Below are 22,001 nucleotides of genomic sequence, written 5' to 3'. Positions count from 1 at the left end.
CCGGCCTCGCCGCCGCCGCGCATGCGCAGCCGCACTCCCGCCGCAGCCCCGCCGCCTTGGTGCGCAGGCGCGGGCCGCCCCGCGCGGCCGCCGTCGCTGGCGGGTGGGCGCGGCCTGGAGGCCCCGCCCTGCCCCGCCTCCCCCCAGCCGCGGCGCCGCCCAATCAGAGGGAAGGGGGCGTGGCGGAGCGGGCCCTCCTTGCCCAATGAGGGGCCGGGGCGCGTTTGGCGGGTCGGCCGGTGGCGGGAGTTGGCGCCACGAGCCGGGCCCGCGCGCGCGCCCGCCGTCCCCGCTTGGCCATGCTGTGCCGCGCGCTGCTCCGCCGCGCCGCCGCGCCGCCCCCCCCGCCCCGTGAGTGCCGCCCGCCCGGCCCGGCCCGGCCCGGCCCGGCCCGGCCCGCAGCTGCCGCCGCCAGAGCCGTGGGCCCGGTGCCCCCGGGAGCGGGCGGCTCGGGCGCCGCCACGGCGGCTGTGGCGGCCTGGGCGCTCCCGGTGCCCCAGCCCGTGCTGCCTGGTTCCCTCACCGCCCTTCTGTCTCGTTGCAGGTCGGTCCTCGCCGCTCCCCCTGCAGCACCTCCTGGATAGCTACCGGTGCAGCCAGGAAGATGACCACCTGTCTTACGGGGAAACGGGAACGCCGGTCCCTCCTTTCGGCTGCACCTTTTCTGCAGGTAAAGGCCTCTTCAGGGGCCAGGGGGTGGGCAGCGCTGTCAGCTGCGGGACTTGGGGTTTCTTTCATACATCTGGTTGCTTGGTTTCGGGATTTCTTCTCATAAGTGAGCCGGTAATGGTGTGCATCCTCTTGGTGACAGTGCTAGGCCACGTGGTTGAAATATTTGGCTTTGTTGAAAATGTGTAAAAGATAACAGGATGAAGGCTAGAAGGCAGAAGTCAGAGAGGTGGATGTATGTAACAGACACGTCGCCTTTTCCCATGATAAAGATGAGCGGAGAAAGCAAGGAATTTCCTGGGTCTTTAGGACAAAGCTTTTTCATTTGCAGCCCTGTGCTTCTGCTGTGAGCTTATACCTTTATCCAAGGCAGCTTCCTCCTTTTCCAACTCAGATCCATAGGAAGTACTGGAGGTGTAGAGGTCAGGTAGCACAGATACAGAAAACTGTAACTGGAGAGCTATCAGAGCTGGTGAAAGAGGCCATTTATCTCCAAAGTTACTCCTGGAGCCATTTGATTGCCCATGTGTAGTAGTTGCTGAATGGAACATCAAGAAAAAATGCTTACCAATATTTCTGCCTTATGAACATTGAAACTGCTGTGTAAATGCTGTTTCTTTCACAGCTATCTATTAGCTGTGTCCCTTATTTGAAGTGTCTGTGACCCTTCACAAAGAGCAGGGTCATTGGGATGAATCAGCTACATAATACACAAATATGTTTTTATTTCTTCCCAGCCCCGAATTTGGAGCACGTACTGGCAGTTGCAAACGAAGAAGGGTTTGTTAGACTGTATGATACTGAAGCTCAAACTACCAGCAAACTCATCTTTAAGGGTAAACATTACATAGAACATGTTTGATGTGACAAGTTAATGATTTACTGGAATCAAAGAAAGATTTTTGCAAGTCGTTGAACATAAGTGTGGGCAATACTTAACTCCTCACATACATGTTGCTCGCTCTTTACAAAGCAGCAGCATTAGTGTGCTCTACAACAGCAGAAGTAGGTGAGCTGTTTTGTGTTGCCTAGGGCAAGCTGTTGACAAGTTTTCTGATTTCAGTGCCTGATGTTCTTTAGACTTCTGCAAAATATCATGCTACAATGCACTGAACTAATCTTGGCTTTTGTTTTCTTTTTAGAATGGCAGGCTCACTCAAATGCTGTATTTGACCTTGCCTGGGTACCAGGGGAACACAAGATTGTAAGCAGTCTTGCCATCTAACTTTATTTTCCATGCTTTAGCAACTGTGGGCAGAAAATGACTAAAGCTTTTTGGTTTTGCCTCTGAAGGTCACTGCTTCAGGAGATCAGACAGCCAAGGTGTGGGATGTGAGAGCCAGCGAGCTTCTTGGCATATGCAAAGGTCACCAGTGTAGCCTCAAGTCAGTTGCTTTTTCTAGATCTGAGAAAGGTAAATGTTGATATTCCTGTTTGTTTTCTCAGTCTTCTTTCTCCCTAGCACATTGGTACTTTGGGGGCTAAAAAAGGGCTTTGGAAACTGGCAGTTACAAACAGCACAGGCCAACTGAGTGATGAACCAGCCAGTGAAGAAAAAATAACTTTTTGGAACTTCACAGTTACCTGATGCTAACATCTGCACCTTTCTGACCTTGGGCACGTTTAAGATATGATACCTACCACTTCCATAAATAAATGTGTAGTTATTCTTTTTATAAGCAGGTTTCTGTAGAGTAGTAGTTAAAAAAGACTAGGAAGAGTAAGGGAACTTGTCAAAGAGAATGGCAGAACACTGACCTGAGTTTTGTATTTCTAGGACTGGCATCCCAAGTGTAGGGGCAGAAGAGCCAGAGGCACATAGATGTCATTGTACTGCATTTGTTTAGTTAATTAAATTAGGACTTTTGGAAGCTAATGGCACTCTTTTCCTCTCTCTTAGCTGTCTTCTGTACAGGAGGCAGAGATGGAAACATCATGGTTTGGGATACCAGGTGCAACAAGAAAGGTAACACCCTCCAGATATGTATCAGAAAATCTCGGTATCTCATGTAAAAATAGTACTCAGATGTACTTCTTGGACTAATGCTTTAGATTACATTATAGGCAATATTTTAGTAAGAGAAGTGTCAGATAACAGCATCCTGCTTTCGTATAGCAAAAGGATGGAATAGATATTTCTTCTATGTATAATACATTCTTCCATTGTCTAAGAGTCGCAGATTTGTAGCACAATAAGCATGCTCACCTGATAGTACCCTGTGTATTGGTAAGGAGATAAGGGGATATAGAATACATCCCTGTGTGGGACAGCACAGAGATAGATGAGCTGGGTGAGAGTGCTCAGGTCAGAGCCATCCAGAGGGGTGAAGCAAGGCTGGAAAAGCTCCTGCCAGAGTAGGAAGGAAGTCAGAAAGTGTAGGAGGAAAGGAGCTTTTGAGAGCTGGGAACAACTGAATATGTTGTGGGAACACCTACTAAATGCAGGGTGAGCTTCTTCTGCTCCTCTCATTCTTTTTCCTGCAGCTTTTCCTTCCCTGGTCAGGTCATGTCCTTATGCCTCTTCCTCATTTCCTGCTCTGTCCCAGCTGTGCTGCCAGAACATGTCTCACTCTTTCTTCTGTTCCCTGGCTCTTCAGACTCATGAGAGGGAGAAAAGGGAGGTAGAAGGTACAGGGAAAAAAAGGTAGAAAAGTAACTTTACTCTAGCAAAGCAGTAAGTTTCAGAAAGTGAGAACTTGCAGAGAAAAAGCTAAAATAATAAAATAGAGTGGAAAAGCACTGGCCTGCAGAGACCAGTTTGAGTTTCAGTGTCCGTGTTACGTTGACCTCTGCAATTTTTTGCAATATATGCTCCTGTTTTCTACACTGTTCTTCTCATTGGTTTTGTATGCAACACACAATTTTTATTTTCAGAATACATTCATTATTCTAAAGGTTATTCTCAGCCACTTTTTAGAACTTTTTCCAAGTTGTCTGTTTTATTAAGCTGATACCAAAAAATTGCATAGAAACTATTAACTGAGATGTCTTTCATTTCTTTCAGATGGATTTTATAGGCAGGTGAATCAAATCAGTGGAGCACACAATGTAGTTGACAAGCAGACTCCTTCCAAACCAAAGAAGAAGAGACAGAATCTAAGAGGACTTGCCCCCATGGTGGTACGTATCTGAGGAACAAATTAAACGTAGGCCTCTCTTCTGAGGACAATGTTATTCATAGAAGTCTTCCTAAATCATTATAGTAATAAAAATTTGGCTTGAATGTGGCAAATGCTTCTATTTATCTTTGCAGAGGTAGGGGTTTTTTTGTCATGGTCACCTACTATGGCTAATTTTAGACATTGTTTAGTTGTCTAACAACCCATGTGCCATCAAAGCCACCTTTGTGCAAATGCCATGTGAAAATAGATCTCTCTTTCAAGAGAATAAAGGAGTGGCCAGCATTCCTTTTTTGAGGGAGGGAGATAGGGAATGCTGTAAATTTTTTTCCTTTATTTTTTTTCCTTCTAATTTGACCACATATATTACTGCCTTGCTGAAGTAAGACCTGGTCTTATTTAATCTGTTAAACCTTGTGATGTATGCAGCTCTCTTATTTCTGACCTGAAAGGTATAATCTGAAACTGCTGCCCAAACACCACTCAGGGCAATTTCACTGGTGGGAGTGTTCGAAGGATTGTTGTGTTCTAAATGGCATCTGGTATTTCCAGGTTCTCCTGCCTGGCTAGGAGGAGGTTTTCTTGGTATTCACTTGACCTTGTACTAAGCAGCAAGATCTTGCTGACCTTGAAAGAAAATAAAGTTTGTGGATTTTTTTTTTTTTCTTTTTAAGGATTTCCAGCAGAGTGTAACTGTGGTGCTGCTTCAGGATGAGCATACTCTTATTTCTGCAGGAGCTGTTGATGGGTAAGGAGGGAGGATGCCTGCTTTTCTGTCTATTCTGGGAGTTCTTAGTGACACAAAAATATTAGGAGATGTTTTCTTCTAAGATTATTCAGTGGCCCACAAGGCTAAAGCTACTATTAGGTAGAATCAGCAGAGCTACACTGCCAGCTTGCATTGGCAAAGCTACATGCTGCTCTTCTTCCTTACTGGAGATTGCGGCTCTGGGACAAATTGTGCATATGTGGTAAATGTTCATATTCGTGTCTTAGCTATGGGGCAGAACAAGAGCAGTTCTTCCCATTTCTATTCTCTTGGACCTATGGCACCACAAATAAACAGACTATTGTTAGGTAGTTGGCTGTTTTGGGATGTAAGTGGGTGGTTGGTGCCTGCATATTTGTAGGCGTGCTTGAGAAAATATTGCCTTGAGTTACAAAAGATCCATTATTTTAGGTGTCAGATCCATTGCAGCATCTTGGAGCTCAAGCAAGCTGTCTCATTGCTCAGCATGGAGATTACCTTCTGAGGAATTTATTCTTAAGCAGGTTCTATGTGCTCAGAGTCTCTCTGAGGCCAATAAGATTGATTTTCCTGTGAATGGCTCTCCTGAGAAAGGCTTGCTCCTGGACAGCAAGAAAAAACTTGAAGGACTATTTTTAAAACTACAAACCAGGAGTATAAAGGCATCCTTGTGTTGCCTTTTACTAGTTGAAGAACGTTGTTTTGCAGGCTCTTGTACATTGTGTTACAGAAGACAGTGCTGCTTCCTCATCCATACCCAGCAGAGTAATTGGTTTGCTCTTGGCACGTCACTTGCTCTGGGTCTGCTTAGTTGTGTTCTTTAGCACAGGACACCCCTCAGTAAGGAGCATCCTGTCTTCCTGTGCTCTTAGAAGGTTCTGTCAGCATTGCAAAAGGAATTTTGAAGTTGAAGACACTTGTGCTTTTCTATTTCAGCGTGATCAAAGTATGGGACCTGCGCAAGAACTATGCTGCTCACCGTCAGGACCCAGTGCCTTTCAAGTCTTTCTGCTACCCTGGGACTAGCACTCGCAAACTTGGTAACTTCTTGGAGGATGTATTTTTTGAAGTGCAAAGTGAATTCAACAAGTACTGACAGTGCCATCTCTTATCTTTTTAGCCTATTATTGATCAGACTGACAAGCTCAGCAGGGTATTTTGATTGCTAATACCAAATTTTCAAGTTGAAGAGTGAAAGTGCCCCACTTTTGTATCATTGCACCAATGACAAAAACTTGCATAAGCTTCAGCAGTGCATTTTCAGAAATGGAGATGAGAGAATAATAGAGCTCTCTATTAGAATTTAACTAGTAATTTTGATGCATGAGCAGAAATCAGATTGAACTCTTTTGTTGCATTTTATCTTGCAAAGACAACAGACCAAACTGGGTTTTTATGTAGTAAACTTCCAGAGTTGAGCAATACTTGAAGCTGTTTGTTATCAAAAACAGTAGTGTTCTTGTTTGTGTTGCTCTGCTTATTTGTATTTTAATGCCTTACACTGCTCTGATGCAACACAGTAATTCCTGATGACTCATCTAATCAACTGTCTTGATGTGGTAATGGTCAGTGTCAGACCCAAGAACATGAGGGAAATCCTCAAGGAGCTGATTGTGAAATAGTTTGCTTGCGGGGAAAGATTTTTCTTGAAGTCAAATCACTAGCAAATCAGAAGATGGCTTATTCTACCAACGCATGAGGGTTTCTATTTATTTTTCATCTCTTTTTCTGCAATTGGTTACTACTGTTATCTACTTGAAATTATTAAACAAGTTGCCTGCCTGCTCTGAAAGTGATTCCTCTCTAAATATCGCCCTGAATCCTCATGAGAAAATGTAGATGTTATTCTAGAAACTTTCCTTCACCAACCAGCAAGTGCTCTGTGAAGCAAATGAACTTCCCAGTGACACTCTGATAGAGGTTCCTTTCCAAATTTCCCTCTCTAGGCATTTCTTTGAGAATGCCTGTTCTCCAAAATGTTTCTTGTGGAGTTGTTTCTTATGAAGAAATTTTCTGTTTCTTTACAGGATATTCCAGCCTGGTTTTGGATTCCACTGGTGCTAATCTGTTTGCCAATTGCACTGATGACTGTATCTACATGTTCAATATGACAAGTTTAAGGACCACGCCAGGTAAGCATGATATCACTGGAAACAGTCACAGAGTGGTCAGGGTTGGAAGGGACCTCTGAAGATCACCTAGTCCAACTTCCCTGCTAGAGCAGGATCACCTAGAGTAGATCACTATGAATAGCTGCAAAAAATAGATGTTACAGAGCCTAGAAAGGCAAGTTTCTCCCTGTGATTCGCAGAGGCCAGCTTGAATGCTGAGGAAACCTATTCCACACTCTTATGGCTGAAGCTACCTGGAGAGAAGGCACCTGTTACAAGGCCTGTTCGTATTTTGTGTCAAGCCATCCACATAAAATTAGCACAAAAACTTACTTATGTGCAGATACTGGTTCACCCAGATTGCTGCAAAGGGTAGTTTACATGTTATCTGGTGATAACAGGAATGGCTGGTTGTCCAGCTGCTACCTCCCTGAAGCAAGTCTGAATATTCTGCTTACTGGCAATCTCTGATTTTTTTCATGCTTCTAGATATGAATCCATGTAAAATGGTCATACTCAGATCTTTTAAGGTGTCTTTTAAATGTAGCTTTTACCGCAAATTCTGGGAGAAATAATCCCCAGCATTTGGTGGAGATGCTTCAGCTTTTTAGATTCCTTCAGCTCTGAACCTGTGACCTGCATGTTGATGAGACAGCCCCACAGATTTCAGTACACTGAGCTGCTTTTTCACTTCTCAGGAAGTGGCAAAATTTTTAGATCCATTGCAGACAGACACACGATTTAGTTTCCGTTGCCTTTTCTTCAGTCTCTCAGTTAATCGAAGTCGAAGGAACAACGTGTCCTTCTGCCTGCTCTTCAGGAAGGCAGTCTGGTGGGGTGGGATCGCTTCCAAAAGCGAGAGGCAGGGCAAGTAGTCCATTTTCATAACTCGCTCGTTGGGGTGAGCTGTGGAAATGACAGTCACTGGCCCGTCCCTCTGCCGGAGCGGGCTCTCGGGCTCCTCTCACGGAGCTCTAAAGCCCAGGGAGCACGCCAGCTCCCTGGGCGGGATGGAGAGCCCGCTGCCGCTCCCGCAGAGGGCAGCCCTGCCCGCGGCTCAGCCGCTTCCCCCCCTCCCTCCCCGCTGCGGCTGCCGGGCAGCTTTGGGATGCAGGGGGAGGTGAGGAAATCCTCCCTGTAACAGGGCTTGCCGGTGCGTCTGGCTGAGGAGGTGACTTGTTGGCCGCCGCGCTGAGGGAGCTGAGGGAAGGAACCAAGGGGTCTTCTGGGCTCTCACAGGTTTTCCAAGGCTGCAGAAGGCCATCCCCTCTCCTCTGGTCTGTGGGTCACCTCCTTCGCTAAAAACACTATTAAAATAGGGCTGATCAAGGGGGTGCCAGCCCCAGGAAATGGGAATCCCTGCCATCGGGAAACTTGCTCTCCCAGTCGCAATGGGAGGACAGGATGTCCTGTGGCTGGGTGCTCTCGATTCACACTCATTCCCGTGCCGGCTGTTGGCTCCTCCGGTCCTGGCAGCCCAGGAAACTGCAGCCATTGGGGGGGTGGTTTCAAGGCTTTAGCAAACACGCTGAGGCTTTAAATATAGGCAGCTGGTGAGTGGCTGACACGATGCAAGTTTTGTTGATGAAACATGGGAGTGGGAAGAAGGAGCAGCAAGCTCCAGGAAGTGTTCAGGACCACGCTGGACGGGGCTTGGAGCAACCTGGTCTAGTGGGAGGTGGCCCTGCCTGTGGCAGGGGAGCTGTAACTAGATAGATGATCTTTAAGATCCCTTCCAACCCAAACCATTCTATGATTCTATGACTTCATTGCAGCCTGGGTGGAAGAAGGCCCTCACTATGCTTTCTGTGCAATTACCCCTGTTAATGTAGCAGGGCTGGTGCTGCTGGCTGAGAGGGGAAGAGACAAGGAACCTTCACCAGAGTAGTGGGGCAGTCCAGGTCATGTCTCAGCCTGCTCGTGACATGGGTGAAACTAAAGCTTTATTGAAGCTGCCACTGCTTCCTAATGCTGTGGAGAGAACTGGTCAGGTAAACCTGCTTGGTTACGGAAGCCTAAAGGGCTCCAGCTGAATAATAAAGACTTCCTGCCCCAGAGCCAGGGAGCAGTGCAACCACTTTCTCCAGGATATGTGGCTTGGCAGGAAAAGCCTGTAAGATCAGCCCTGCTTGCGTAACCCACTCCATGGCTGTGTATTGAGTGGGGCTTTTATTTTCTTTTCTCCTCACAGTGGCAGTTTTCAGTGGGCACCAGAATTCAACTTTTTACATCAAATCCAGCACCAGCCCAGACGACCAGTTCCTGGTCAGTGGCTCAAGTGACTGCAACGCATACATCTGGAAGGTGAGGTGATGGCTCTTCCATTTCATTTGTTTTTCATGTTCATGTGGGACACTCCCTACCTCCCACTCCTGCTTAGAGCAGCGTGGAGTTAGCTCTTGGCATGTTGTGCCCAGAGTGTGTTACTGACAAGACTAGATGTAACTAAAATGTAAAACAGAGCTAACCTCCTGCCATCAATACATCTCTCATCACTGCTGCTTATTGCAAGTTGCCGATCTTAATCTGATTTTAATGGGCATTAAAATCCTCTTTCAATCCTGGTGATTCAGCCAGCTATGGCAAGAAGAAGACAGACAGTTCTCGGTTCGTATTTAGCAATTGAGCACGTTAACAGAAACCTAACAGTGCAGTCGTTTTAAAGGACACTCTCCCCATTTCTCCTTTCCCAGCTCTTGCTTCAGACGTCAGCTTTTTCCTATGCTCCATTTACAGTAGTTAAAGCCTTTGTATTACTGCAAGGGCTCAGCCAGAGCCTTCAGCAGAATTCCAAAGCACCATCTGACAGCTGAGAGGCTTCACCACTTGGCATCTTGTGCTGACATGTAGGAAATGCAAATGTCACTAAGTTAATAGCAGGGACCTCAGAAAAAGGCATGCTTCAAGTTCTGCTCTCCATACATGAGAGCCATGTGGGAACCGATACGTGGTCTTCTTATCTGAAGTAGAATAGACATAAGCTACAAGTGACTGTTTATTTCAGGTTTGGGGTAATTTTTAAGGAATGCTGATCAGTTTACTCGTTTCACAATGAGTTGGAAAGGAAAATACAAACCTGTGAGAGCAGAAGGCCAGCCTGCTGTGACTGTGGTTTGACCACGTATTCACTTTGATTTGGAGAACATTTGCAAGCAGCTAGATTGCTTACTCAGAGGTAGCAGCAGTGCAGTAGCATGGCTACTCCCATGCCAAGTGGTGTAACTTTCACCTTCCTCGTGTTCTGTGTGAGTTCAGCAGAAATACCTGTGCACACTTGGGTTGTGTATCCCATATTCACGTGGTTTGATGCAGTCTTGGAACACAGGCTGGGACTGGGCTGAGAGCATTCATGGATGTCATTACATCTCAGAGTTTAAGCGTTTAAGCACATTCAAAATGCATTCCTGTACAGGTTTCTGTTGCTGTCACATGTGAGTGACAGATCATATTGCATATTTATTAAATAAATCATCAGATGATTACTTTTATTTTTAACCCCATAGTCATGTTAGAAAGTGGGACTTCCAGCTAAACTGTCTCTTCTGAGATATGTCGTGCCCAGCAGCTTCTTAATTTGTTTTAAGCATTGTCAGATTTTACTGACTCTGAAGCATACGTATCTTTTCCTGGGATGAGGACTTACTATGCTGTGAAAAAAAAAAATTGGTTAATGTTGCCTGAACAGTTATCAGGTAACGTTGGAAAGAACTTAAGGAAGAGCAATAGCTTTCCATATCTAGAGAGGAATGGCAGACAGAGCAAGATCTTGTCCACCCAGATTATTTATCTCAGAAATTTTTGCAGCAGTTTCAAGTTGTGTGAGCAGAGAGGTTTCTCTCTACAAAGATGGTATCTAGCTGAGCTACATTCCTGGTAATAAAAAAAAAAACAACCCCCTTTTATAGACATATATTTCCATAGTTCCATTGTCCTTTGAATCCTCTGGTACAGACCACTCTGTGGTGGCCAGATTAAGTTACCCTTTGGTCCTAGCATTGGAATGTAAGTGCTTCTGTATTGTGTGGTGCTAAAACCTATATTAAGCCATTTTCTGCTGAATCCTGAAGATGGATATAACAAAGTCTCATTTCCTAGGTTTCTCATTTTAACCTTTCCACAATAGCTCTAACTTCCCCACCAATATCCTGTCAAATCAGGCAATGTGCTGTGGCTAATCCTGACTTAACATGCGCAGACTGACCAGCTGTCTTCTGCCAAACACAGTGGATGCAGCTATAACTATACATCCTCCTTTAGTTCACAATAAGTTAGTTTAATTTACACTAGTATAGTGTAAAAGCAGTGTGTCTCAGCAAGAATAATTACTTAGCTCTGCTTTCTTTTCAGCAATTCCTTCCAGGCTGCTATTGTGTCTGTTATGTGTGTATAGCAAGACCACTATTTAATGTAAACAAAGGTGTTATCTGCACCAAGATCTCCTGTTATTTATTCCCTAAATAGGGATTTAGTTTCCATGGTATTGCATGTTTTGGCAGACAAGGGAATGCTCTGACCAAGGCATTTACTGGATATTTAGTCAAGTGATTGCCTTTGCTATGCCAGGAAAAAAAAAAAAAAAGCAGCTTGTTAGATGAACCTGTTTGTATCAGAACAGCTTTAAGATCTGAAGCTGGATATTCAGTTGTGGTTTTGCAGACTGTTGGAGGAGGTGATCCACAAGAGAAAAACTTGTGGGTAAATCAGAAGCCTTCTCCAATGTCTTGCGTCTTCCTTTGAAATCTGTATGTAACGTCTACTCCTTTGCCCACACACTAAAGGATCTGTTAATTCACTTAGTCATTTATGCAAATCCCCTCGATAAATCCCCCTTTATAATGTCACATCCATAATAGTGACTCATAGTTCCAGAAAGCATTGGTTGCTGCAAGCATGCAGAAGTTGGATATAATCTCTGTGTGCATGTGTGTGTGTGTGTTTTCTTCCTCAGGCCACTTAATGCTAGCTTCAGCTGCATCTGTCACTTCCATGAGTTATAATCAAAGATTAGTAGCAATACTGTAGAACAGGAGAAACATTTTAATGAAGGGTGTAAGAGAAATGGAGATCAGTATAACGAGCACAAGTGAATTAGGAAGCTTTTTTATGAACTCTTAAGAGAGTCTCTGCTCCAGCTGGTTGGTCAGAGGAGGTACAGCCACTTGGCAGTTGAACAAATGTCAGTTCTGAAGCCAGTTCTGAAGGTTCATCTGTAGACTTATTTGTGGGAGATTATTTTTTTCAATAAACGACTGACATGTTATTGGGGCATCTGTAAAATGGCAGCAGGATATTATTTGCCTGTTCTGATTCAAGGTATGAATTTCCCAAACTTTTAAACATCTCACCTAGAACAGGTAGAGGTACTTGATACAGAAAAATTTTTGTGTCATGTTTTGGGCTGACAGCGCTGGAGGCAGAAATCCTGTCTGTGTGTAGCAGGAATTGCACAAGTGTTGCCAGGCAAGTCAGTACATCTTGGTGCTGACCAGCTGCTTCACCTCCAGAAGTGAAACATGAACTGATTCTTAGGGCTCCATCAGTTGTTGCCTCGTGATGACACTCTGAGAGCAGTTGATTTATCCATCTCATAGGAAAGAAAGTATTCACATGCTTCACAAGTAGACTGTGGGATCTTTTTGTAGTGAAATATATTAGGCTGCGGGGCTTCTGATTGTATACTTGTTTTTCTATGGAATTTTTAAGGTGACTGAGCCCAGCCTTCCTCCATGGGTACTCCTTGGTCACTCCCAAGAAGTTACGTCCATTGCTTGGTGTCCTTCAGACTTCACTAAGGTTTGCTTTCTGGAAATGTGTCTGTCCTGGGAAACAATAGCTGTGATGTGGCAATATCTGCTTTTCAAAACTGCAGCAGTATTTGTTTATTTGGGGGGAAATTTTTAGTCAATAATTTCAGCGGGGGGGGAAGGGGGGTGATGGTAAACCAAGCTTGTCACATGAATACAATGTTTGGGAATTTTCTCATTATTTTCAAATAATTTAGGCTATTTGATAAGACCTAGGAAATTGCAAATGAGCAAAGACCTCTGCTGATGAAAACTTTTGATGCTACCTCTAAGAGACAACCGTGAAACCATTTAATTGGGGCTTTTGTAAGCCAAAAGCTTGTTTTGTGGTTCACAGCTTCCCTACCTGTACAACCATTGATACATTTGCTAGTCGTCTACAGAGCTGCAAGCAGTTTTGAGTGCCCTTTAAAAACAAGTGAACTCTTCATTGTGACATTTTTTAAAAATCTGAGCTGTTTTTGTGGCATATTTGTGTGTGCACCCAAAAACCTACAGTGAAATTTTTCTGGTAATTATGCTTCAAGTATCACTAAAAGGAAGAGAACTGCAGTAGGAGGTTTGTTCAAATAATTGGCCTAGCTCAAAATGAGAACTAAGCCTGAAAAATCCTAGATAGTCTTTCACCCCACAGTGGCAAGTCAGCCACTTTGCCTAGCTTGCACTATAGTACTGGGTCTTCAAAAAAGCTGTGTGGGAGTCTTGCAGGCAAACAGGAGGAATTATTCTAGTTGTGCAAGATGCACAAAAATATAAGAATTAACGTTGCAGATAATATCTGTGATCTAGAAGTAGCTCAGCATCCTGATCATGATGTGTTGGAAATGCAGACCAATACAGCCTTTAAAATCATTACTGACACGGGTAAGATGTAGTCAGCCGTTGTACAGGTGCTGAAGCATGAGGAAAAGTGGAAAATGTGGTGTTGAGATAGGTCAGGAAGCTGCTTGGAATTATTTGAGAGGCAAAGTTCATTTCTGTAGGTACTACAGAGGTCAGAGTAGAATCACTTTCCCATTCAGATTACTATGAACTTTGGCCACAGCATTTCCTTTTTCTTGTTGCTTATTCCTGTGTGAGGTGCCAGGTAATATGTCCAGAGAGCCATAAAATGTGGGCTAGGTGGGTTCTGCTGCTTCTTTGGATGAGATTCCACAGGTTCTTTTCGAGCACGTGATGCTGCAGCAGGAATCTAGACCAATGTTTCCAGCAGAGTTGGTTTCTCTGCCAAATACTGCTGACATCTGACTCTGAAGAGATAGTGCTTAAGGCTAGTGCAGCAGCCTTCCAGTGTCACCTCAGTGTGTTGCAAATGTTTGTCCCCAAGCAGAAAAGGTCTTGAGTGACTGAGACAGACCTAGGTGCAGATGCAAGAAACAGCATGGCTGCTTCTATCTACTGAGTGACTGAAATCTCAAAATATGCCCCAAGTCTTCTTGAGCAGGCTGTAGTCTGTTGCAAGGTAAACAGTTACTGGTGACTGAGATTTCTCCAGCAGAAAGACATGAAGGTGGCAGCTCTGCCCACTTTTAAGCAAACACTCCTCTCTGGTACAGTAATGAAACAGAGTTGGCTTGTTTTGTTTGCTTTATGGGCAAATTTTGTGCACTCTCAACCAGGCTTCACCCTTGTTCATATTGGCATGGTGTGTTGGGTGTAGCTGTTCTAGTTCACTTGGCCAGTGATCCATGGGATATGCCCTGGTTAATTCAACAAACTAATCTATACTCTAGATTGCCACATGCTCTGATGACAACACCGTGAGGATTTGGCGATTACAACATTGTCCTGAGAAGGAGAAATCAGCATTCAGCAAAAGCAACTTGGTTGGCTGGGTCACTCGGAAGAAACCAGAAGAACAACGTGGAGCAGGTAAGGTCCTTGAGCTATCTTGTTCTGCAACATGTCTTCTGAATTTTGACTGTTCTCTACCAAAAAAAGCCTCTAGCTTGTCATGTTAGCCTTCTATTTTTTTCATATTAGGCAGTAATTCATATAGCCAGACAAACACTTCTAAATACTTCTGCTACTAGCAAGGCAAGCTGGCTGCAGTAGCTTACGATCTACCAAAGTCTCTATGACCAGTCTGCAAAGCAAGTGTTCATTAATACAGCTTGTCAGGCAGCTGCACCTTCAGTGGGTATCAGCAGTGTTCAATAACTGAACAGCCAAAGGAGATGTCATGTGTTACATGCAATCTAGCAACAAGTCACACTTTTTTTTTTTAATATTGAATAATAACTAAGAGCAGTAAGATCATACACTTTTTCCAGTTTGCTAGTTGACCCAGTAAAGGGCTGATGGCACATATACAGCCTTGGAACTTTGAACTGTTCCCTCCTGCCCAGTAGTTGAACTCTGCACAGATTTCTTTGCTGCAGCTATCAATATTACATCTTTTTCTTCAGCTTCATACAGTGGTACTGTCTAGACTGACTAATGCCACATTGTGAAAGTACTTGAAAAATGTATATAGACAATACTTACGTGATCATAATGTTCCAGAATTAAGCAGTAGCATTCATCTATTCACATATTAAGGCTAGTTAACAAATGCAGTGCCTTTTTACAATGCCTAGGCCCCTGGACAAGCCCTCACCATGCTCTTACAGCTGGCAAGCACATCAGGGCTCTATGGAGAAGCTACTCACTGGACAGTCTCCTAGACAAAGAGAAAGGAGCATTGGATCATGGCACTACTTTGACTTGCCTGAAACTTTCATTTTGTTACAGTAGAGTAGGTGAAAGGAGAATAACACACACACACACACCCCCCAAAGTGAAATGAGATGAGCTGCTCTGTAGAGTAGCTCTGAAGCTAAGAATAGAACAGCTTCCCAGCAGTTGGTGGTGTCATTTCCTGTGTTCCACTATCTTTTCTAGCCACCCTCCAAATGAATTTCACCTTGGCTTACACAAATAAAGGCTGAAGGTCTCCAAATCCCACTCATGGGATAACATTACCTCTAACCTTTTGCCTGTGAGTAACAGTCTTGCAGGAAGTTTGCAGGACAATAGCAGGGAGAGTGCCAGGTCTGCTCTGTAGCTGGTAAGTGGTTTGTGTGGGCACACACTGCTTCAGAGAGGGCTCAAAATTCACTTTGTTACTAGTTTCAGCAAAAGAGAAGTAAGCACAGGTCTAATCCAGAAGCCTAAAACCTGTGTAGCTTGTACACTAAAACTTTACAAGTCAATTTTGGCAATTGTACCAGAAAAATAACTCATTTCTCCTTGCTCTATGCTGCTTTAAAGTAACACAGAAGGGAAGAGGAAGTACACAGACACTGCAAACACAACAGCAGGCTTCCTGCTGACCTTGACTCTTGAACACAAAGCACGTGCTGTTAGGATATAGGACTTATCTGCAGAGACTGATTCAGAGCTGGCAAGTTGAGTACTATTTCAGACCTGCTGGGATGAGGTCTAGGTAATTCCCCACCCATTTATGGGGAACAAATTGTGAGCTTGTGGTGGTGTATTGACTGTTGACCTATATTGTCAAGTGTAGCAAGCAGTTTCCTTTTCTTTGGAAATAATTTTTGTGGTTTCCCTAAGTAGCACTACGTTTTCTATGTTTATGTATAATCAAATTTCTGTAGCCAGCCTGGGCATGGGCACATTGTGACTCTTAAATCTGGAGACTGAGAATATCACTCTAGAAGATTTGTAGCAGAAAAGGTAGGAAACATCTGAAGTAGCCTGCTATGGTGTTATGCAGGTTGACTGCAAGTATTTACAGTATTGTACTACATGCAATGGCAGCATAAATGGAAACAGCTTGGAACCAGCTTACTAGAAGCATGATATGCAGGCTCACAAAAAACCCCTGATCTTCATATTCTTTATCTCAGGTTTGGGGATGTTTCTCAAGTTTGAGTTTGCTTCTTTCTGTGACACCTATACAACTCTCAGGATAGCTTTTGTTTCATATCCAGTGTCTCCACAGTATAACTTTCAGACTGCTTTGGGAGAGTGCTCATACCCCCACTAGTCATGTAATATTTCTGCTGTATGAATTTGTAGATCATCATCAAGAGTTGCTGAGCTTGCAACTTCTCTTCCACATCTAAGAGCTTAGATTTTTTAAGTGCAGCTCATTCCCCAGATGAGATATTATTGTCTTTTAAGTGCTTATTAAAGTTTAGAAGAACTAATCTCTGCAGTTACTTTATCTTAGGCCAGATTGAAGCAAGTTGCTACGAAGTAGCATGTTTCACCGGGAAAGGAGCCATTCTCTCCACCTTGTGTGTTTTGAGTGGTTTGTAGTGGGATCTGTTAATACAGGATCCTACTTAATTTTGCTCTGATGAACCAGAACTTGTATTTTGGATACTGAAGAATAAAGTAAAAGGAAGGACCCGACAGAGGCTTAGATGTTAGATAATCAGAGGGCCATGTGGGTGCTCACTTGACATGTTATTTTTGAGACAGGCCAGCATCCTAAAGAAAATGGCAGGTTATTCACACTAGGCTTCTCATTGTTCTAATGAAGGGCTTTATAGTACAGTATACAGGAAATGTTTAGAGCTCTTGTTCTCAGCAGGGAGAATGCACAGAGTAACTAAGGTGCTATCCTATTTAACTGCATCACTGCAAGTTAGATGAATGTGTTCTCTAACAAACCTGTTAATGTGTTCTCTGTTGGAGGGTGCCAGAAATAAAAAAAATTAACAAAATATTTTTTAAAATGCTCTGATATTACTGCAGACCAATAGCTCTGCTATATATGATTCCCACTGTTACTAGCAAGGACCTTATGCCCATACTTATAACTACTGTTTTAAGAAGCTGGGTATTCAGAACCTCTTTTTTAAAAGCAGAGGGGTTTACATCTTGGCTAAAGATCTCAAAAACCTCTGTGAAGTATCTGTTTGGGAATAATTTGTTTAAGGAAATAACTTGCTACAGTGACAGACTTTATTTTCTTTTGAATTTAAGTCCTTGTTCAGGAGGTGAAGAATTTCTCATGTTTCCCTGGGTGTGGTAAATAACTACTGTCTTCATACTAATATAGCATGGAAAAGAGAGAATGAATATACGTCCTTTCCTGTTCTCACTTTTTTTTTTTCATCTTTAAAATATGCAACTAATAATGCCTGACTAGGAGCATTGTTCATATAGTAGAGCATTATAGCAGAAGGATTCCTTGGTACTGTAATTAGCTGTGGGACCTGCTCACAATACCTTTGTCCTTCAACTCAGGTATGCAGCTGTTAAAGGTGGCAGCACAGGTGGGGACCAGCCTTGCTCTCAGGCAGCATCTCAGTGCTGAACTATCTGATCAGCCACTACAAGGCCTCCAGCAAGGCTAGATCAACTTGGGAGATTCAAGATCTGTCCATCAGTCCCCTTGGCTGCAGCTCACATAAGAGTGCTTGTTACAGAAGGGATAGACTTCAGATGTGACACAAATGTACTGTGTTATACTGATCAATATGATATAAGATTTTACATAGGACTTGTACCAGTTTAACTGAAATTTGAGGGATTTGTGCAACCTCTTAATTCAAAAGGATATGTCTGAAAAGCAGGATCACTGCTGAATTAATCTCCTACTTGGAAGGGGTCTTTATCAAAGGGCTGTCTGTGATCTGCTGTTCTGTGTTCCTCATCAGACAATTCATTTTATCCCTCTCAGGACCACGAGCCACCTCACAGAGTACTCCTGCCAAAGCCTTCCCCGTGGGCAGCCTGTGCGTTTCCTCGCCACAGCCGGCTGCCTGTGCTCCTGCTTGTTCTGGAGACCTTCCCCTGCCTACAAACACTCCCACAGGCACTCTCAAAATCCAGACGGCTGCAGTCTGCACCCCAGCCAAACAGAGTGGAGCCAGCCCATGCGCTTCTCCCAGAGTGATCCCTTCCTCCAAAATGTCCATTAAAGACTGGGTTACAAGGACTCCATGCTCTTCTCCTCCAGAAGTGGGGAAAAAGGCTCCTTCTCCTAGAAAAGCCCTGGCAGAAGTCACCCAAGATCTCCTGGAAGCCGCTTGCCCTCCTAAAGCCCCACACTCACAGTTTGAAAAGCGTGCCAAGAGAAGGCTTGACTGCAGCAGGGAGGACGACACAGGGCAGAAGTGTCTGCAGGCCTGTAGCTGTGTGACTGAACTGGACCACGCAGCTAAGAAATCTAAGTTAAATTTATGTCACTTGGTTGCAGACCAAAAAGCTTGTGATGAAGGCTCTCTCAGCCTAATTGACTTGGATAATGACTGTGAAGGCTCCGGTCATAGCCCAAAAGAGCCTTCCTTACCTGGAAGCTGTTTTAATCCATCGAGCATTCAAACTCCACCCCATCTTTTCAGATCTCCATGCAGGAAAGACGCAGAGGTAGTAGATAAAGAGAACAGTTCACCTGAAAAAAAAAATTGGTTGTCTGCTCTGGGAGAGAAGCTCCAGACTGGCAGAGCTGGCAGGAAGAGCGTTTCAAATGGCCCCCCATCATCTTGCAGTCCTGGTGCCAAACGACAAGAGGCTGTGGCAGTGTCCACTTCACCAAAAACTGTAAGTAGAACTGTCAGCAACACGGGTCATGAAAGAAGTTATCCCTATCTGCCACTCTCCCCTTGCTCGTTCTCTCCTGGTTAGGCATTCAAAGAATTATCTTATCCTTTTGATTCTGGATAAAAGGAATGATTTCTGGCCTAATAAGCCAGTTACATTAATGCTGTTATCTACTAAGTCTCTCCATGCAGAAAGAGAATCTTTAGGATGTTGATAGTCTCTCACTTTAAAGGGACTTCAGGCACATAGAAGCTCAGAGATCCTCCCAATCCCCAGTTGGGTGTTTGGAGGATGTAGCCATCATCTGAAATAGAGCTTTATTCTGAGAAGCACAGTAATGACAGCACCTTTCTTGGCAGATCTGCTGTTTATGTGTGTACCGTCATATCTGCCTGTTTATGTTACTGGAAAGCCACTTTAGCATCGGAAGAAAGCTAAATTTTATTCTAGCCTAGGTAGCAAAATAATTTGTTGTCCATGTTAAATAATGCCTTCAGTTCCTTCAATTGAAAATTAGCAGAAAACAAAGAAATTGCGAAGGAGTGAGAGGTCAGGACTTCACCTACATAATCCTACTTTTGGTGTACAAGAAGACTGGCACAGAGGTCATCCTACAATCTGAAAGTTAAGCTTATGAAGCAGCTAAAAAAGTTGACATGAGGGTTTAACATGCAAACTGAGAAATTACAATTACATTTTTTTAAAACAAACCAAACTTGACTTGTGTCTGAAAGTGGACTCTGATTTCTGCAATGTCTTTGACTTATTCCAGCAAATGTTAGGTAAATTTCCACTCGTCAAATTTTAGCTGTACTTCAATTTACTATCTGATGCTAGAAGTTGTTGCCATTATTAAGGCTTATTTTGGTAAAGTATCTCATGTCTCACCTGATTTCACCTCTTCCAGCACTTCCATCAGATGTGAAGTGGATAAGCCACCACTCTGTAAGTTACACATAGCAGCTGCGCCCTTCATATTGTGGCTGTACCAAAAAATCTTGGCTATAGTTAACCTACAACTGCTTGTACTTCATGCTGTACTTGTTTGAACACAAGACAGAAAGATTTGCCCTGGAGAAGGATTACTATAGAAACTTTCTTGCCAAGTATGCTCTGCTTCAGATTTCAGGATGTGCTTGTATTGTTCTTCAAGCCTGAGGAGGTGCCTGGAATACCGACAACATTTGTTGATCTGCTACATCTTGGAAATCTCTTATCTGCTGTAGGGAAGCTGAAACTGCAGCTGGTGTTTTTCCTATAGTAGTAAGAAAACCCTAGGTTTTAGCCAGTATTACATGTAGGTATCAAGACTCTTACCTGTGAGACAAATGGATTATAGTAAAGAACCTTTCATTTACTATCCTATTTGGGAAGCTAAACAAACTGGAGCAATGATGGAGGGATGACTTCGAGACTCCTGTAGGATATAAACTGTGTTTGTTTGTTGTTTTTCTAGGCTGCAACCACTTCAGTTTCCATGAGGAAGATCTGCACATACTTCCACAGAAAGACACAGAATGACTTGAAGCAGTGTGCAGCAGTTGCAGCTGACGGATGTTGACACTGGTATCTAGACCAGATTTTAGCAATGCTGACAACCATGTACCGGGATTGCAGTTTGTTGTCAGACGTTCATAAACTTGGGGTTTTAATCTTCTGTTTTTAAAGCCATTAAGAGTAGAGGTCAGCTGGGTGCAGAAAATCTACACAATACTTACTCATGATCTCTTAGTGACTCAAATGGTGGATTTTTATATAAAGAAAAACGAAGTATTTTTTAGGTGGCAGCTGTTACAGTCCAAAGACAGCAAGCGCTCTGCTGTGCGGCGATGTTGACAGGCACATATAGCTTGTCAGTTTATGTTGCTAATCTGCCACTGAAACTTCCTCTACTTAGGAGCAGTGTGTAAATCATTACACCCTCCTGAAAAGCAAGTGTTGGAATGTGTGTAGAGAAACTTGCTGGAGGTAGATCTGAGCCCCTTCATGCTGAAAGGCATTTCTACAGTTACTCCGCTAGTACTGCCATGATTACTCGCTTCCAGCAGGGAAGTAATGAATGTGTTAAGTAAATATAAAAGACTTTTAAACATTTTGTGTCCATCTGACAGTGATTATAGTCTAAAAGGAGACTAAATATAATCAAGTACATAATGCCTGTACTCCTCTTGCCATTCCTGTGGTTCTCCCAATCTGAAAAATTCTGTACATACCGACTTAGCTGGCTCTTGAGCCATCAGAGCTACAGCTTGTCACTTCTCTGAAATAAAATGCTAGCAATGTGCATTAGAAAAATGCACATTGTGCATTAGAAAAATGCTCTATCCCAAATAGGCATCCTGTAACAGCCAGTTGCTCAGTCACCTCTTACAGATTCAGCCTGTAGCAAAGGCATTAAAAACTGCTTATAACTTAACTTCTTAACACTTTTATAATACAATATCTGTAAAATAATAGCTTGTAAATTGGAGGAGGGGCACTTGACATTCTAGAAAGCACTTGTCAGAATTTACATATTAATATTAAATGCTTTGCCATTGTAAGTTGTCACTGATGCTGAAAGAACAAGGTCACTGAAATGAGATCACTGTCCTGCTGGCTAAGGATACTAACTCCTCAGTCATGCTTTCCCCAAGGGGAGTTAGTAGAAGATCCTTATCTTAAATTGGAGCATTTACTCTTGTCTTCTGGTATAATAGTTCCTATGAAGTTTAAAAAAACAAACTTCTGAATCCCTGTTAAGTTTTTCTAAGGCAAAAGAATTGAGGTATTTGAAAGGAATCTACCTTACACTAGCGTTTAATAGTACGGTAGCTGAAAGGGATTAGAAGAAAACATGCTGGTTTGTATTTTATGTTGTAGATTGTATTTTGCAAGCAAATAAATGACTGGAGAGACAGTGGCTTTTGTGAAAGGTCTTCTAGAGCTACAAAGCAAAGTAAATGTCTAATGTGCTTTTTATAAAAAAAAAAATTAAAAATGGTCACGATCAAGTTGCATCTTTTAGCAAGAGCGCTCAGGTACACATAGGAGCCAGAACAATTTTCTC

General features: G+C 43.4%; 1 protein-coding gene across 3 annotated transcripts; it reads left to right on the top strand.

The window, feature by feature from the left end:
• Window positions 1-293: 293 nt before the first annotated feature.
• On the top strand, window positions 294-21,854 carry DTL (denticleless E3 ubiquitin protein ligase homolog). Of its 3 annotated transcripts, XM_051614062.1 has the most exons (15): window positions 294-351; window positions 545-670; window positions 1,407-1,505; window positions 1,812-1,873; window positions 1,963-2,083; window positions 2,570-2,635; window positions 3,674-3,789; window positions 4,463-4,536; window positions 5,473-5,576; window positions 6,564-6,668; window positions 8,839-8,951; window positions 12,351-12,440; window positions 14,185-14,323; window positions 18,090-18,952; window positions 20,409-21,854. In XM_051614062.1, the coding sequence occupies exons 1-15, from the start codon at window positions 300-302 to the stop codon at window positions 20,511-20,513; spliced, it is 2,235 nt and encodes a 744-aa protein (XP_051470022.1). In that variant the 5' UTR covers window positions 294-299; the 3' UTR covers window positions 20,514-21,854. The 3 variants fall into 3 exon arrangements, with proteins under 3 accessions (XP_051470022.1, XP_051470023.1, XP_051470024.1); XM_051614063.1 differs by lacking the exons at window positions 294-351; window positions 545-670; window positions 1,407-1,505 and adding an exon at window positions 1,597-1,678; XM_051614064.1 differs by lacking the exons at window positions 294-351; window positions 545-670; window positions 1,407-1,505 and adding an exon at window positions 1,637-1,674.
• The last annotated feature ends 147 nt before the right edge of the window (window positions 21,855-22,001 follow it).

Source organism: Apus apus, chromosome 3 (genome assembly GCF_020740795.1).
Source record: "Apus apus isolate bApuApu2 chromosome 3, bApuApu2.pri.cur, whole genome shotgun sequence".
NCBI lineage: Eukaryota > Metazoa > Chordata > Aves > Apodiformes > Apodidae > Apus > Apus apus.
The sequence above is the reverse complement of the archived record's forward strand: the minus strand, read 5'-3'. Positions and strand labels throughout refer to the sequence as shown.